The 16,743-nt window shown below is 43.4% G+C and overlaps 1 protein-coding gene across 3 annotated transcripts in view; it reads left to right on the forward strand.

The window, feature by feature from the left end:
- TIAM1 (TIAM Rac1 associated GEF 1) overlaps positions 1–16,743 on the forward strand; it is a 537,211-nt gene that overhangs the window by 197,830 nt on the left and 322,638 nt on the right. For all 3 annotated transcript variants that reach the window (XM_069204046.1, XM_069204045.1, XM_069204047.1), the window contains 2 exons: positions 2,661–3,105; positions 7,440–7,612. In XM_069204046.1, coding sequence (XP_069060147.1) covers positions 2,661–3,105; positions 7,440–7,612 — 618 coding nt within the window. The remainder of the gene's footprint in view (positions 1–2,660; positions 3,106–7,439; positions 7,613–16,743) is intronic.

The raw sequence follows: 16,743 nt of genomic DNA on the forward strand, positions 1-16,743 counted from the left end.
AATAGCCTAGGATGGGGATTGGTTCAGGGCCCAAGTTTCTTGTAGAGCAATGACCGAGAATCCCTGAAGATAGTTGAGTGTGTCAGGACTTGCAGTTTGTCCTTTGGTCTATGGATATTCCAAGAGCAGATCCTTAAGCAGTGACTGTAATGAGCCTCCTTATCTCCTGGGGCGGAGATTTAGTCTTTTTGAGGACATGGGCTACCCAACGCCAGTCGTCTCTCTCATTGCTGTCCTTCTGTTTCAGCACGTGATGTGTGGACCAGGCACTCCCTGTGGTGTTGCAGTCTGACCCAAAGTGTGGGCCCATTGCACCCCGTAGGACCGTGGGGGAGCCACAGACAGCCTCCTTTTGTTGACAAATGCACTTTTTCATGCCCTGAAAGGGTATGGATAACCGAGGTCTTCTACCCCTTCCAGGATGATTCCCCACTTCTTGAAGTGTTTGCTTTCCTTGAGAACTGCCCCAGCCAGGCTATCAGACTACCAAATAACTTTGGCTGATTCATTGGCTCTCCCTGGCCCTTACTCTATGAATTCTACAGATTTGATCATTTCTGAGGTAATGTTGGTAAGTCCTGCAATCTGCCCTAAGAGTTTTAGTATGTTTCCCCGGTTGTGGATGTCCATATTCCCAAGTGATCTGTATTCTGGGTGGAATAGAATTGTGTGGCACTGTCCCTCTCCTGGGGTGTACTCGGTGGGCCGCTCTTTTATATTGGAATTTTTATCCTCCGTTAGTGAGGACAGCAGGGAATAGGGTTTGTCTGAGGGGTAGTTTAAGGAGGTTGCCAAATCTGGTCATTCTCCTGGAGTTTCTGGCTGAAGGGCTGTTGCGTGCCACCTCACATCTTCTTCAAGGAGAGCTTTTCTGACTTCTGGGCCTGTGGCAGTCTGTTCGTGAGTGAGGTAAACATAGGTACTTCTTTCTGAGGCGGGAGCCTTGCGTTCCCATCACCTTTTGGCAGTCAGCGGATGTCCACAGCTAAGTTTGCAGACTTCCTGAGCTGGGATGTCCTACCACCTTCTTTCAGAGCTGGTGTTGGTGGTGGCCTTTCCTTGTCTCTGGGGCCGCCTCAGAGCTGCTCATCTTCCCCCATTAATCTCTGGGACTAGGAAGATGATCCAAAGTGCTAGTGCCGCTAACCTCTTGCTGACTCCAAAAGGCACAGGGGAGCGTTGGCTGCCATAGAAGCATCCTTTACTCATTTGGTACATTTCTCATGTGGCTGGAGAGCGCAAAGTATGCCTAGAAAGAGTAGAATCCAAAGCTGCATGTAGGAAAACCAGTGGAACAGGACAATTGTATTGCCTGCTCATTTGAAACGCCTTCCCTAAAACTTTAGAAGGTCCCATAAACGAAGCAGGTGGCTCTGCAGCAAAGTAGAGAAATCCCAAAGACAAGATGGAATTCTAGAGTCCCTGTAGCTGGAAATTGTAGTCTAATGTGTGAGAGAGGGTTGAAGATATTGGCAGTTTTGTCGAGGTTCTGTTTTAGTAATCTTGCTGCAAGTGAGTTGGACATATAATTTTGAAGTTGCATTTCCTAAAACCATTTCTGTCGCCTTAATGAGCTGTGGGGGTCTTTGTTGCCTTTCAGTGCCTGAACCAAATACACTGCTGCCTTTGGAGGCCATTTTGATCAAAACAATGATCTCTGGGACCGCAGGTGGCTGTTTTTCCCCAACCTTTTTTTTACTGCAGCCTTTAATCCCAACATCACATTTCCTTTCCAAGTTTTAAGTAACTTGCTTTGGGTCTTGTACTGTTTAACTGTATTTATGCTCTGGTTACTATTGCACGTGCAACTGTATCCATTTCCCTGACTGTTGCGTTTGTTGCTTGAGCCAAGCTATCAGGGGTGAGCCAAACGTCCCCACAGCAGCGAGTTTGCCTTTTAGAAGTTAGAATCCTGAGGGAGCGCAGTCTCAGCTCACATTGACTGACTGAGTTTGTTGATATTCGACAAAAGAATGATACACGACCTCAACATTGCTAGCTGGCGCTATATAAATCATACGACAGTCCAGATAGTGTGTTAGGCTCAAGAGACGGATGGAGATCACTATATAAATACCAATACAATTCAGTGATGATTTTTAAAAACATTCTTTGCTCCATTAATGGGGAGGTTATGCATTTAGGAAGTGCACATGAGAAGGGTGAAATGGACATGCATTAGTCTATATCTATGTAAATGCCAAAACTCTTTTCTTTTGTATTTCGCACTGTATAAGTTAGACATACTTTGATTGCATGCCATTGGAAAAGTCTGTGAAATGGCAAAAATGTATAACTGACAAAAGTAGGCAGGAATAATGACTTTAGTGAGTTTTGACATTGTAAATAAAGCTGGCTAGATTCAGACAAATGAACCATCAAACCCATTTATTAAATTAATTGGTAGCTTTAGGACTTTTACATTAAAAACTATTACTTTTACTGAAGGTCTAAAAGGTGCTGATTTGAGAAATAGATGTAAATGAAATGTAATGAAAAAATGTGATACTAGCAATAAATAAAAAAGCCAGAACGATGCTTAAAAATTTCTGATTTTTGGAATATCCCATATTTTGTTGCACAACTTTCCATCAACTCATGCAGCCGCTTTGAAGGCTTGCTTATTGAGAACACTAACTCTGTGTTCTTCTTTTCCTTAGGATGTCCATACCGGTGATGGAAGCGAGTTCGCTGATAGCGGCATTAACTGCACACCGACTGACACAGACTTACTTTCAAGGCATTCGAATGCTACCACGTCCAGTTATTCCCCACCATTGTTGAGGGCTTTCGTGGGCAGCGAAAGCGGCAGCAGTTCGACGGATGTGCTGCGCCAGGGCGTGTACGAGAACTTTAGGCGGGAGCTGGAGATGAGCAGCGCATGTCGGGAAAATGTCGAGGAAGCAAACTCTCAACTGAGCGATGAACAAAGCAGCGGCACTTTGAGCTCACCAGGGCAATCCGACTTCCTACCTACTGCCACTCAGGGAACTGTACGCAAAGCAGGTGCCCTTGCTGTGAAAAACTTCCTAGTGCACAAGAAAAATAAAAAAGTGGAACCTGCAACTCGCCGGAAATGGAAGCAGTATTGGGTTTGTTTAAAAGGTATGCTTGAATGTTTAAGTGTTTCTTGCTTACACGTGTTTGGGCTTTGGTTCTCTGGCCATGGTTCTCAATTCCCAACCCTCACTCTCCTTTGCCACTGGCACTAGATGGGCTCTATTTAATCATTTCTCTCACCTCACCCAGGTGAAGTGTGGAAGGGTTAAGGTGTCTTCCGGTAGTGTCATTCCATTCTTGGGCTGGGAAGGACCTAGCAACAGAAAGTACGCCTCTTCCCACAGCCCACTGCCCTCCTTTCTCCTGCCCTTCTCTCTATTTTCTGTAAACCTAACATCTATCTCCTAGGGGTATCCACAGCTGAACCACAAAGCCTCGAAATGGGCAAATATGTAGTTGACAATTCTAGGATTACCCTGCTGTGTGCACTCAACATATTACTTGTGGCTTTAAAGTGTCTCAGGGGTTTGGGGTTCTATTGCACCAGGTTAGACTGTAAATAGTGGTTTATCTTTAGTCTTAATGGTGCGCTAGGCGCAAAACTATCTATTGTACCAGGGTTGACTCCATATCTGTCTTAATGATGTTTCCTCCAGGAGTTACAGGAGCCCACCTGTGAGCACACTCCTGGAAGAACTCCGTCAAGTGATTTACTGGTGGTTTAACGATGCTTCAATTGTTTGGACCACCTATTGCTCCTGAGTGGACTCAATTTAACCGTTTACTCCAGGATTAAACATACCTCAGGGGTGTGTTCTCATTTCACACCTCATTGGACTCTTTAAAGTGGTTTAGTGGCAGTGTAATAGTGCCTCTTATCAGACCCTCCAAGATTTTGTGACTTGGGGAAAAAAAGGGAAATTTATAACTTTTGTATAAGCCCTACAATGTTCACAAAAGCCACTGCAATATCTTAAAGAAGCCGTTTGTGTAACCCCCCCCCCTTTAATTAACACTGCGCTGCCACAGTAGACCAATGTAAGGAATCTGGGAAGAGCAGCATTTTCTTACTCTCTTCCTGAGGCATGACACCTTGGAGATGCACCACCCGCCCCCTGTAAACACACAGTCAGGAGGAAAAATCTGCATAAGACCTGAACTTAGCTGGTATGTTAATGACCCAGTCTTTGGCACTCTCCTGGCCCCTTCCCCTTGTGGCACTTTTTTCTCTTGCTTACTCCCACCCCTAACTAGCCTGTACCTTTCCCTCTCCCTCCCATCTAACCCCAGACAGTTTGAATAAATGGCAGCTCCCTCCATAGCCTCTTGCCCCTCACTCTTGGTCCCCTCTGCCTCCTTCTTCTTGCCCCCACTTCCCTTTGCACCCACTTTCTGCCGCTGTCCCGCCCACCTGGCCCTCTGCACCACCATTACTCTCAATTAGCAGCCTGAAATATATGGCGCAGGAGGGAGCTGTTACTTCAGCCTCCTCCGCCCTCCTCCCACCTTAAATTAAGGAGCAGCCACTCCAACCAGCAACATTTATTTGCTGCTGGGAAGTGTGATAGGAGAGTAGTGACAGAGCAGCTTTGAAATGTTAACATTCAGTCTCTCATGCCCCAAACATTTGTCCTCACAGCTTGCTCATGCTGTGCGGTGCTGGTTTGCTGGCCCTACAACTGGGGCACAATATCTTTGTGACAGGCAAATTTAGTGCCACAAATTTTGCTTTTTAGGGAAGCAATTTATTTTTAGAATGCAAAATTTGGCAAAATGGATCACAGTATCTAGGGGGTGTTGCTATTGCGGTTGTGCCCTTATCATAAATGGGAGGGATTCGACCATATGGTTTCATTTTCCTTTATTCTGCTTACAAACCTAGGGAGTCGACCCCCATAAGGAATAACAATTGTCGGGTGCACCAGCAAAGATTACTCTAGTAAAACGCAAAACAGATGACACTGGGTTGCCTGCATGGCCTCGAAAGCTGTTCCTCACACTTCTTCCATACCACTTGATTTGTAGAGCTCTGCCACATGCTGCTGCTATTATTTTGGAGCTCACTTTCTGGACATCATGCATCCTCCTGCACAGAACTCTACACTTACCAGAGCCGACACCTTTCTTCACCCATCTCTCGAAGATTGTATAATTCTAGTCACCAACTTGCAGAGTGCTTTGGCACCTCCACAAATCCATTGATAGTACAATAGAAATGCTGCAGTGCAATAGAGTGCCAACATCCCACCTAATAACTTTGTTATTGGTTCCACTGATTTCTCATAACTCTTGTGAAATGGAATAAATTCAGCTTCTCCTCAAAGTACCTACACATTTTTTCCGGAGTATTTTATGTGGTTCTGACCAAGCCCGAACGAGAAGTGGAAAATTCCCAAGAGCATTTCTTATTGTAGCAAGAGCATCTCTAGCATAGGTGCCACAGGAAAAATACAGTGTGGGGTGTGGTTCGGACCATTCCACAGAAACTGTCACGTGATTGAGGAACAAATTTATAATTTGGACAGTACAAGGCTGCATATGGATTAATGCTAAACAAAGTTGCATACCAAGAGATTACTAATGAACATGATTTTCCTTAGTGGGCCTGTGCTTATCAACTCTTGCCCGCTGTAGCTGATGGTGTGAAGACTTTTCATCGAGCCCACGTAAGGCATTGTAATTAATAAGTGCTTGGATTTTGACTGAGATACTGCATCCATGGATGCACCCGGCATATAGCCCACTCTGTGTGGTGTAAAACTGGCTGACTGAAGAGGGAGAAGCATTTCTATAACTCGCAAGGGCTCACTTGAGTGATAATTGCCAGGTGTTGAGGGGACACTTGAAGAATTTTGTGTAGAATGTTTGTGGACAGTTATCAATAATGTTTGAGATTAACCAGACATCGTGTTTTTTGGTGCATTTTGGGGAATATTAGGAGGTGCTGTTAATTCAATATCAGGGCCATTACAATAGATGGACTTTGGGAGACTGGGGCACTCAGTGAACATTATGGGGTGACACTTGAGGAGCTTTGCGGACAGTTAAAATGTGTCATACTGCACACTGGGAATACTGTGGGGAATTTGGGTAACACTGTGATTTTATTGATTTTATTGAAATATATATCTGCAGCAATGTGGTAGTTAGCGGTGGAGCATTGAGGGGGTTTCTGAAGGATTATCAAGGGTCCTTCTGAAGCATTTAGGTTAATGTTAATGAGTAGTATTGTAGATATTTGTGTTAAAGTGGACTTTTGAAAAGGCATTATTGAGGATATTTAGGTGACCAATGGAGAAGGTATATTAAGACCATTAGTGTTCTGTTTGCTGAGCGTTTTTGAACCCTTTTGTGGCTCAATGTTTGGGCTTGAAAATGATTTTATCAAGATTGGGGAAGATATTTCTGAAGCATTTTCTAAACTTTTTCTGCATGTTTGCGGAACAGTATAATGGTATTTGCAGAGCATTTAAGGGATAATATTGCAAGCAATGAATACATTTGTGAATACAGGGGTAATGAACATTCTGTAGTGTGCGTTCTATAAGGCTATGTCACCCTTACAAGAAGTTGTTGGTGAGAGAAGGCAGAAGTTTTATTGAATTAATGGTTTGCATGAAAATTATGGAAAGCTCTTGTTACACATCTCTGAGGTGGAGAGAGGGGTGACAAAGTTTTCCTACGTCAATTTTCCTACATTTGTTGTATCAGTAGAGAGAGGATGGAGGGAGTGTTCCCTTCAGGCCTGGGAATGATGGAGCTCTACGTTTTGGGAGGGTATCCCGAGAGAGAAGTCAGCTCTTCCCGGAAGCAGTGTGTTTTGGGAGAGGTAGAAGAGTCAAAAACAGTTACTGGATCGTAGAAGAGTCATTGGTATACACCCACTGTGAAGGGTGGACATTAATGCAGAGACTATGACGATATAGAAGGCAAGAAATAGGAGCATTCTTAGTGGTGGACTTCCACTGTGTGCATCCATTAACATGCAATATATCTAGAAAATCACCTTGATGCAACCACAACCAAAAAACCTGGCTATCGAATTATGAAGATGTGTAATATGAATGTGTACAAATTTGTACATAATGTCAATTACAAACAGTCTGCCCCAGTTTAATGTCTCCACTTCCTTCCCGACTTTCTGATTTATGCGCACAACATTGTTCCAGAGATGCTTCTGCTACACATGTGTTAACTTTAGAGCTCTCAGCAGCCTTTGACCTAAGTGAGCTATGCTAAGAAGCCATGATAATTGTTGTTTAAAAAAAAATCTGTTGCCTCCTGAAACAAGGAAGTATTCTTTAATCCCAACTTCCGCCGTCATTGTTATTGACAGCCAGTAAACACTGTGGTTCCACAGGTGCACTAGGGAGCTGGCGCCCGTCATTGTGGTTTTACGATGTTAATGTGCTGCTAATGCTCCGCTTTTATTTCCCCAGGATGCACTTTATTCTTCTACGAGAGTGATGGACGATCCGGAATTGACAATAGCAGCAGCCCGAAGCATGCTGTCTGGGTGGAGAACAGCATCGTGCAGTCTGTGCCTGAGCACCCAAAGAAAGACTTTGTTTTCTGCCTCAGTAATTCCCTCGGAGATGCCTTCCTGTTTCAGGTTTGTCTGCTCATTTGGTCTGGTGTAAAACTATCCTTTTGCTCCACTTAGTGGAGTACTACGCTCAAACCTCATGCTAATGGCTGCTTAGTGTTCCTTTCTGTCTTCCAGTGAGTGCTTCCATTAGCATCTATAATGGACTATTTTAAATCTAAAAATTAAAGCTAGTCATTATGTTGCCACCTTTAATTCTTAATCTCTGATATGCATTCTACACAGAAAGCCATAATGTTTGCCTCCTTTTATTCCATTATTGACAAAGCCAGTAGGGAAGGTTTCAGTGTGATGAACAATAGTCCTACTTGCAGTTCATGCAAACAGCTTTTCTGAATGCTTGTGTTTTTATTCGTTGTTACATTAAAGCCAGACCTTTTGGCTTTGCCAGTTCTTGTTCGGAGCTGCAAATGAACTGCTTGCTCTAGTTCATTCATCATTTTATTTATCCTTTATTTGTAGGATGCTTCTGTTTTGATTTACATATATACATGCATTTTGTTCTCAAAACACTGTAGGTTTTTTGCCTTGGCTTTACTGTTGAATCGTTTTTATATTAATATCTTTATTTTATTTTATTCATTTATGTAATGCTGTATTGTGCCAGAAGCCATGTAATAGTGTTAAAACAGTTCTTCAAACCAGTTCAGTGTGTTTTGTGTTTCAAAAGGGAGTGTAATCATTTTGTAGTCATTCTTTTTTCGATCATTGAAAATGATCATAAAAGTACATATTTCTAAAAACCTAAAAAATACATATCAATTCGTAAGCAGCCACAAAGTCGCCGAATCAGGGTAACAATAAATAAATACCAATTCATCAGATAAGTATAAATATGTAAAGATCACAAAACACATGTTCTAGGTTGTCTCCCTAAATACAGAAAAGCAATGATTCCCTACAGCTTGCAGCAAGCTTTTTTTTTTTTTTTTTTTTTTTAAAAGAGCTAACGCCAAACAGACCTCCGTGGAATTAAGCAAAAATAAAAACATCAGTGTGGGTTCACACTTTCCTTGTAATATCCCGTCTCCTAAGCAGCTGAATTAGGTTTCCTAGTGAATTAAGAATTGCATTTACAAAAAAAAGACATAAAATGAAACGGTCCCAGTGGGGACGTCTCCTCACAGGGCCCGACAATAATGGAGCTGGGATCATATTGACCCAGGGGGAAACATAAATGTGACATAATGATTCCCATCCTAAATCTCGTTACAAGTATTCTGTCCCATGTGTGGCACACCCAATCAACGGATGGCTCAGGCCACCTGTGGTCTGAATCAAAATGTACTCACTGACTTGATGTCTGGTTAGCTCCAAAGCATCCCTTTCACGCTGCCTGTGATCTAAAAAAAAAAAAAAAAAAAAAATCGTTCTCAGCCAGGATCTGTCAAGTTTAGTTAGTTCTCGTTGCTTAGAAACAAGTATTTGCAATGCAATACATCTCTCACTTCCTTGAGTTAGAGCTATTGGCATTGAAAATTCATAACTGGACTTTTCTTGCACATAAATTGGTCAACCTTCCTCATAATTTTATCTTGTCCTGCCATATAATTCCAGTGGCCCTGCATATAACTAAAGCACTTCCACTTACCTTCTTCATCTATCTGCAGCAAAAAATGAAAATATTGCCATTTAGCATCCTAATTTAAATCTGCTATGCTAATTCCAATAAAATACCACTTTCACCACCCCACCATCGGAGCTGGTGGCTGGATAAGACAATTCCCTCAAAAAGGACATGTAGGAGGCTGGACTGGCTTGTAGTGAGTACCAAGGGGTACTTGCACCTTGCACCAGGCCCAGTTATCCCTTATTAGTGTATAGGGTGTCTAGCAGCTTAGGCTGATAGATAATGGTAGCTTAGCAAAGCAGCTCAGGCTGAACTAGGAGACGTGTGAAGCTACTACAGTACCACTTAGTGTCATATGCACAATATCACAAGAAAACACAATACACAGTTATACTAAAAATAAAGGTACTTTATTTTTATGACAATATGCCAAAGTATCTTAGAGTGTACCCTCAGTGAGAGGATAGGAAATATACACAAGATATATATACACAATAGCAAAAATATGCAGTATAGTCTTAGAAAACAGTGCAAACAATGTATAGTTACAATAGGATGCAATGGGGAAACATAGGGATAGGGGCAACACAAACCATATACTCCAGAAGTGGAATGCGAACCACGAATGGACCCCAAACCTATGTGACCTTGTAGAGGGTCGCTGGGACTATTAGAAAATAGTGAGAGTTAGCAAAATAACCCACCCCAAGACCCTGAAAAGTGAGTGCAAAGTGCACCAAAGTTCCCCTAAGGACAAAATAGTCGTGTTAGAGGGAGAATGCAAGGAAAACACAAATCAGCAATGCAACAACGATGGATTCCTGTCTGAAGGTACCTGTGGAGCAAGGGGACCAAGTCCAAAAGTCACAAGCAGCTCGGAGATGGGCAGATGCCCAAGAAATGCCAGCGGTTGGTGCAAAGAAGCTCTTACTAGGCTGAAGAACTGTGAATACTGCAGGAACGACAAGGGCTAGAGACTTCCCCTTTGGAGGATGGATCCCCCACGCCTTGGAGAGTCGTGCAGAAGTGTTTTCCCGCCGGATGGACGCCAACGAGCCTTGCTACACGCAAATCGTTCGTTTGGCGTTTTTGGACGCTGCTGGGGCCCAGGAGGGACCAGGAGGTCGCAAATTGGACCTGCAGAGAGAGGGGACGTCGAGCAAGACAAGAAGCCCTCACTGAAGCAGGTAGCACCCGGAGAAGTGCCAGAAACAGGCACTACGAGGATGCGTGAAACGGTGCTCGCCGAAGTTGCACAAAGGAGTCCCACGTCGCCGGAGACCAACTTAGAAAGTCGTGCAATGCAGGTTAGAGTGCCGTGGACCCAGACTTGGCTGTGCACACAGGATTTCCGCCGGAAGTGCACAGGGGCCGGAGAAGCTTGCAAAGTCGCGGTTCCCAGCAATGCAGCCCAGCGAGGTGAGGCAAGGACTTACCTCCACCAAACTTGGGCTGAAGAGTCACTGGACTGTGGGGGTCACTTGGACGGTGTCGCTGGATTCGAGGGACCTCGCTCGTCGTGCTGAGAGGAGACCCAAGGGACCGGAGATGCAGCTTTTTGGTGCCTGCGGTTGCAGGGGGAAGATTCCGTCGACCCACGGGAGATTTCTTCGGAGCTTCTGGTGCAGAGAGGAGGCAAACTACCCCCACAGCATGCACAAGCAGGAAAACAGTCGAGAAGGCGGCAGGATCAGCGTTACAGAGTTGCAGTAGTCGTCTTTGCTACTATGTTGCAGGTTTGCAGGCTTCCAGCGCGGTCAGCGGTCGATTCCTTATCAGAAGGTGAAGAGGGAGATGCAGAGGAACTCGGCTGAGCTCATGCATTCGTTATCTAAAGTTTCCCCAGAGACAGAGACCCTAAATAGCCAGAAAAGAGGGTTTGGCTACCTAGGAGAGAGGAAAGGCTACTAACACCTGAAGGAGCCTATCACAAGGAGTCTCTGACGTCACCTGGTGGCACTGGCCACTCAGAGCAGTCCAGTGTGCCAGCAGCACCTCTGTTTCCAAGATGGCAGAGGTCTGGAGCACACTGGAGGAGCTCTGGACACCTCCCAGGGGAGGTGCAGGTCAGGGGAGTGGTCACTCCCCTTTCCTTTGTCCAGTTTCGCGCCAGAGCAGGGGCTAAGGGGTCCCTGAACCGGTGTAGACTGGCTTATGCAGAATTGGGCACCTCTGTGCCCAACAAAGCATTTCCAGAGGCTGGGGGAGGCTACTCCTCCCCTGCCTTCACACCATTTTCCAAAGGGAGAGGGTGTCACACCCTCTCTCAGAGGAAGTTCTTTGTTCTGCCATCCTGGGCCAGGCCTGGCTGGGCCCCAGGAGGGCAGATGCCTGTCTGAGGGGTTGGCAGCAGCAGCAGCTGCAGAGAAACCCCAGGAAGGGCAGTCTGGCAGTACCAGGGTCTGTGCTACAGACCACTGGGATTATGGAATTGTACCAACAATGCCAGGATGGCATAGAGGGGGCAATTCCATGATCATAGACATGTTACATGGCCATATTCGGAGTTACCATGGTGAAGCTACATATAGGTAGTGACCTATATGTAGTGCACGCGTGTAATGGTGTCCCCGCACTCACAAAGTTCAGTGAATTAGCTCTGAACCATGTGGGGGCACCTTGGCTAGTGCCAGGGTGCCCTCACACTAAGTAACTTTGCACCTAACCTTTACCAGGTAAAGGTTAGACATATAGGTGACTTATAAGTTACTTAAGTGCAGTGTAAAATGGCTGTGAAATAACGTGGACGTTATTTCACTCAGGCTGCAGTGGCAGGCCTGTGTAAGAATTGTCAGAGCTCCCTATGGGTGGCAAAAGAATTGCTGCAGCCCATAGGGATCTCCTGGAACCCCAATACCCTGGGTACCTCAGTACCATATACTAGGGGATTATAAGGGTGTTCCAGTAAGCCAATGTAAATTGGTAAAAATGGTCACTAGCCTGTCAGTGACAATTTGGAAAGAAATGAGAGAGCATAACCACTGAGGTTCTGATTAGCAGAGCCTCAGTGAGACAGTTAGTCACTACACAGGTAACACATACAGGCACACTTATGAGCACTGGGGCCCTGGGTTACCAGGGTCCCAGTGACACATACAACTAAAACAACATATATACAGTGAAAAATGGGGGTAACATGCCAGGCAAGATGTTACTTTCCTACAGGACACAAGACTGTCACTGAGGAGTAATGAGAGAAATAAACTAGAAGGGTCACCCAAACATATCAAGAGTGTTCAAACAGTCATATTGTAACAAGGATATTAAGTTGGCCTGAATTATGGTCATAATTGGAATAAAGATAGATTATTAAAACATATACAATTATCATCTAAACCTTTATCAGAAATAGACTTTTGGCATTAGACTGTAATGCTCAAAACAGCCCCAAGAGGACACCATTACAAAAATTTCATTTGTAAGAAACATGGTTATGTAACCATATTGTTAGCCCTAGGAGGGGATTACCCCATGAAAAAGATACAGGAGAAAAGTAATGCAGTGTAACCAAATACTTACCACATAGAGGATATTTTTAGGGCTAGCAGGCCTACTGCAATGATATTACAAACAAGGCCTTTAAAACAAAACTCCTCCCAACTGTAAAACAAAAGTTGTAGTCATGAGGAAGCTTAAAAGACATTGAATGGTGGGAGGGGGTTATTATTCTGGAATCTCCTGTAACGTAGTGTGGGTAACTAGAGATGATGTAGACAGAGCATTTTGTAGGTGGTCCCATTGTCCGAGGACCACCACAGTCTGAGTTATGAGCAAAAATGTTTTCTAAAAGTTATGCCCTGCAAAGCATTATGGGGCGAGTTTCCGTGCCGCAAAAATTATAGTATGTTGACTGCAAAGCTCAGAACCGTTCCAGAGGACACCACAATAAAAATAGCATTTGAAATAAACATGGTCATGTAACCATGCAGTCAGCCCTTGGAGAACATAGCCACATGAAAAAGTATGGGAGAAAGTAATGCAGTATCACTACATATTTAGCCCCTAAAGGACATAGTGCATTGCATATTTCGAAGAGTAGCAGAGTTATTACAATGATATTACAAACAAGGCCCATAAAACATAACTTTTCTCAGCTGCAAAACAAAAGTTCCTGCTATGGGAAAACTTAGAGATAATGAATGGTGGTAGATGTTATTATTTTGTAGTCCACACTAACATAATGTGGGGACCCTGAGATGATGTAGACAAAGCACATTGTAGTCAATGTTTCAAAGGTTGCCACATTATCCTAGGACCACCACAGGCTGCGTTGTGAGCAAAAATGTTTTGTTAAAGTAATGCCCTGCAAAGCATTATGAGACTAGTTTCCGTGCCGCAAGTATTTTAATATGGTGCAATGACTGTAATGTTTAGAACAGCCTCTAGAGGACCCCACAATGAAAATAGCATTTGTAAGAAACATGGTCTTGTAACTGTATAGTTAGCCCGTAGAGGGCAGAATCACACAAACAAAATGGCAGAAAGTACTGCAGTGCAACCATATATTTAGCCCCTAAAGGGCATAGAACATTACACATATTCAGAGCTAACATGCCTATAGCAATGATATTACAAAGAAAACCCTTAAAACACAACCTACTCTCAGCTGTAAAACAAAAGTCCCAACCATGAGAAAGGTTCAACAGACACTGAATGGTACCACAGACTGAGTTATGAGCAAAAATGTTTTGTAAAAGTAATGCCCTGCAAAGCATTATGGTACAAGTTTCCTGCCATAAATATTTTAATATGTTGATATGACTGTACTGCTTAGAACAGCCCCCAGAGGACCCCACAATGAAAATAGAATTTGTTAGAAATGGTCATCTATCTGTATAGTTAGCCACTAGATGGCATAACCACACAAAAACAAATGGCAGAAGGTAATGCCCTTCAACCATATATTTAGCCCCTAAAAAAACAGTACATTACACATATGCAGTGCTAACAGGCCTATAGCAATGATATTACAAAGAAGGCTCTTAAAACACAATTTACCCTCAGCTGGAAAACAAAAGTTCAAGCCATGAGAAAGGTTAAACAGACACAGAATGGTGGGAGGGGTTATTATTTTGCAGTCCCCACTGATCTAGTGTGGGGACCCAGAGATGATGTAGACAGAAATACCACATTGTTGTGAACGTTTTGGATGGTGGTCCCATTGTCCTCAGACCCCCACAGGCTGAGTTATGAGCAAAAATGTTTTGTAAAAGTAAATTCCCTGCAAAGCATTATGGGACACGTTTCCATGCCCCAAATATTTTACTATGTTGATATGACTGTAATGCTTCGAACAGTCCCTAGAGGACCCCACAATGAAAATAGCATTTGTAAGAAACATGGTCATGTTACTGTATAATTAGCCCTTGGAGAGAATAACTACACAAAAAGAAATTGTAGAAAGTAATGCAGTGCAACCATATATTTACCCCCTAGACTGCATATTAGTTAGTACATTACACATATTTAGGGCTAACGGGTCTATAACAAACAATGCCCTTAAAACACAGCTTACTCTCAGCTGTAAAACAAAAGTTCCAGCCATGAGAAAGATTAAACAGATGTTGAATGGTGGGAGGGGTTATTATTTTGGGGTCCCCACTAACCTAGTGTGGTGACCCAAAAATGATGTAGACAGGGCATATTGTGAACGCTTTGGTGGTGGTCCCATTGTCCTAGGACCACCGGAGGCTGAGTTATGAGCACAAATGTTTTGAAAAAGAATGCTTACAAAGCATTATGGAACAAGATTTCTGAGTGCAGTAAATATTGTAGTATCAGCTCTCCTGCTGTGCTGGGAGAGCCCCTTTTGCTTTGAGGATTTCTCTTTTAGTAAAGTATTTACCATAGTGTTTTAAGGGGAGAGCCACAAGAAATTATTCTGATTAGGTCACTGTGAACAATGTGACCAGTGCTCCAGTACCGCCGATCAAGTTCAAGCTTCTGTGCCTGTTTGTGCTGTGTGCGCCATGGCTGCCATGCAGCATGAAGGGGAGAGGCAAAAGAAATAGTTCTTCCATGCTGAAGTATATCGTCAATCGTGCAATAATCCATGTAAAATGGGAAGTCTGCAAGGCGTGACAAAAACAGCCTCAAGGCGGGACAAACATAAAGCATTTTCCAATGACATCAAGTGATTTTTTTTTTTTTTAAAGGCAAGCCCATGAATGAGTTAAATTGATGGGCGTGAGGTGGGTGTGGTTAAAAGCCTAAAATACTTATAACAGGTCAAAGCGCTTGTGTGCTTAACCTAAAAATGGATCCATTGAGAATTTTACACATTATTGACATAACAAAGCTACGGAATCTGCATGCCCCAATCACAATCCGAGCAAAGGTCGAAAATATCTTGATTGAAGGTGGCGTTAGAATTTACCTGTATTGAACAGCAAAGGAGCTAAATTGATCACAACTCCCTCATAGCCCAGGCCCAGCTCCTGGTACACCATGTATGTGGGATTGCTCGGCAGAGAGGCAAGCAAGTCGTGCAATAAACCCTTATGGTAATCCGGGAAGTGGGACAATTTCCAGAAGACCTTTATCAGCTGACAAACAGGACTAATCAGTTAAAAACCGCTCTCCTAAGAGCTAAGCAATTAAAAGGCAGGGGTGAGTGCTTTTCCACGTTGGCATTGGTGAGGGAGCATATTTAACTGCAGTACAGGAAAGGTGTTTTTCCAAGGGGAGGAGAATGCACACATGCACAAGAACATTTGTGCAACATTTCCACGTAACAGATTTTTGAAACCTTCTTGATTACATGTTAGTATTCTAGGAAACCCATGACTGGTGTCGATTTCCTGCAGAACTTCTGAGATCTTTTGTGAAATTGTAAAAAGTTAACAATCTTCTTGAAACGTAAGAGTAACCTTACACCACAGATTTACAATTTTTCAACCCAGCATATTGTGACTCCAGAATTACAAGTTAGTAGTTTTTTAACAATATTGTAATTCAGTAAACACTGTTCTTACGTGACAATCTGCATGTCACAAACTGTGGCTTGTACTGACCTCGTCTGTAAAATGATGTAATCACGACCTTGCACCATACAGACCGTTCATTTTTTCCAAGTTCATGAAACTTCATTATCTCTTGTCCCTCTGTATGTTCTACACCAGCTGGCAATAGGAAGAGGTAAGGGTGTGCATGGGAATGTGTACCCTCTTCTACTAGTAACCGTTAATATCACTGGGTAAGACGAGTACAGGTGAAGGCGCAAGAGACGAATATTGCAGTAATCCAAGTAGCGAAGTACTAGTGAAGTGATAAGTATTTTATCGGTGTGGAAAACGATATATAGATTTTAAGTCTGCGACCAAAATGACTCCTAGAGTCCTCATGCATAGGGCTCGGCGTAGATCTGTTAAAAGGGTTGACGTACTTGCAAGTGGAATCGTTTTTATTTCCGAACCTTCCAAAAACCAGAGTTTCTGTTTTAGAAAAACTGAGGCACGAGTAGATTTCTGTGTTCCTCTGATTTGTGTGTCTCACTTAGTCTGTGATTTTAGTTTGATTCTCTGTTCCTTTTCCCAGGTGGAGGTGGATTTCAGTGTTGTCAGAGTAC

Source organism: Pleurodeles waltl, chromosome 8 (assembly GCF_031143425.1).
Source record: "Pleurodeles waltl isolate 20211129_DDA chromosome 8, aPleWal1.hap1.20221129, whole genome shotgun sequence".
NCBI lineage: Eukaryota > Metazoa > Chordata > Amphibia > Caudata > Salamandridae > Pleurodeles > Pleurodeles waltl.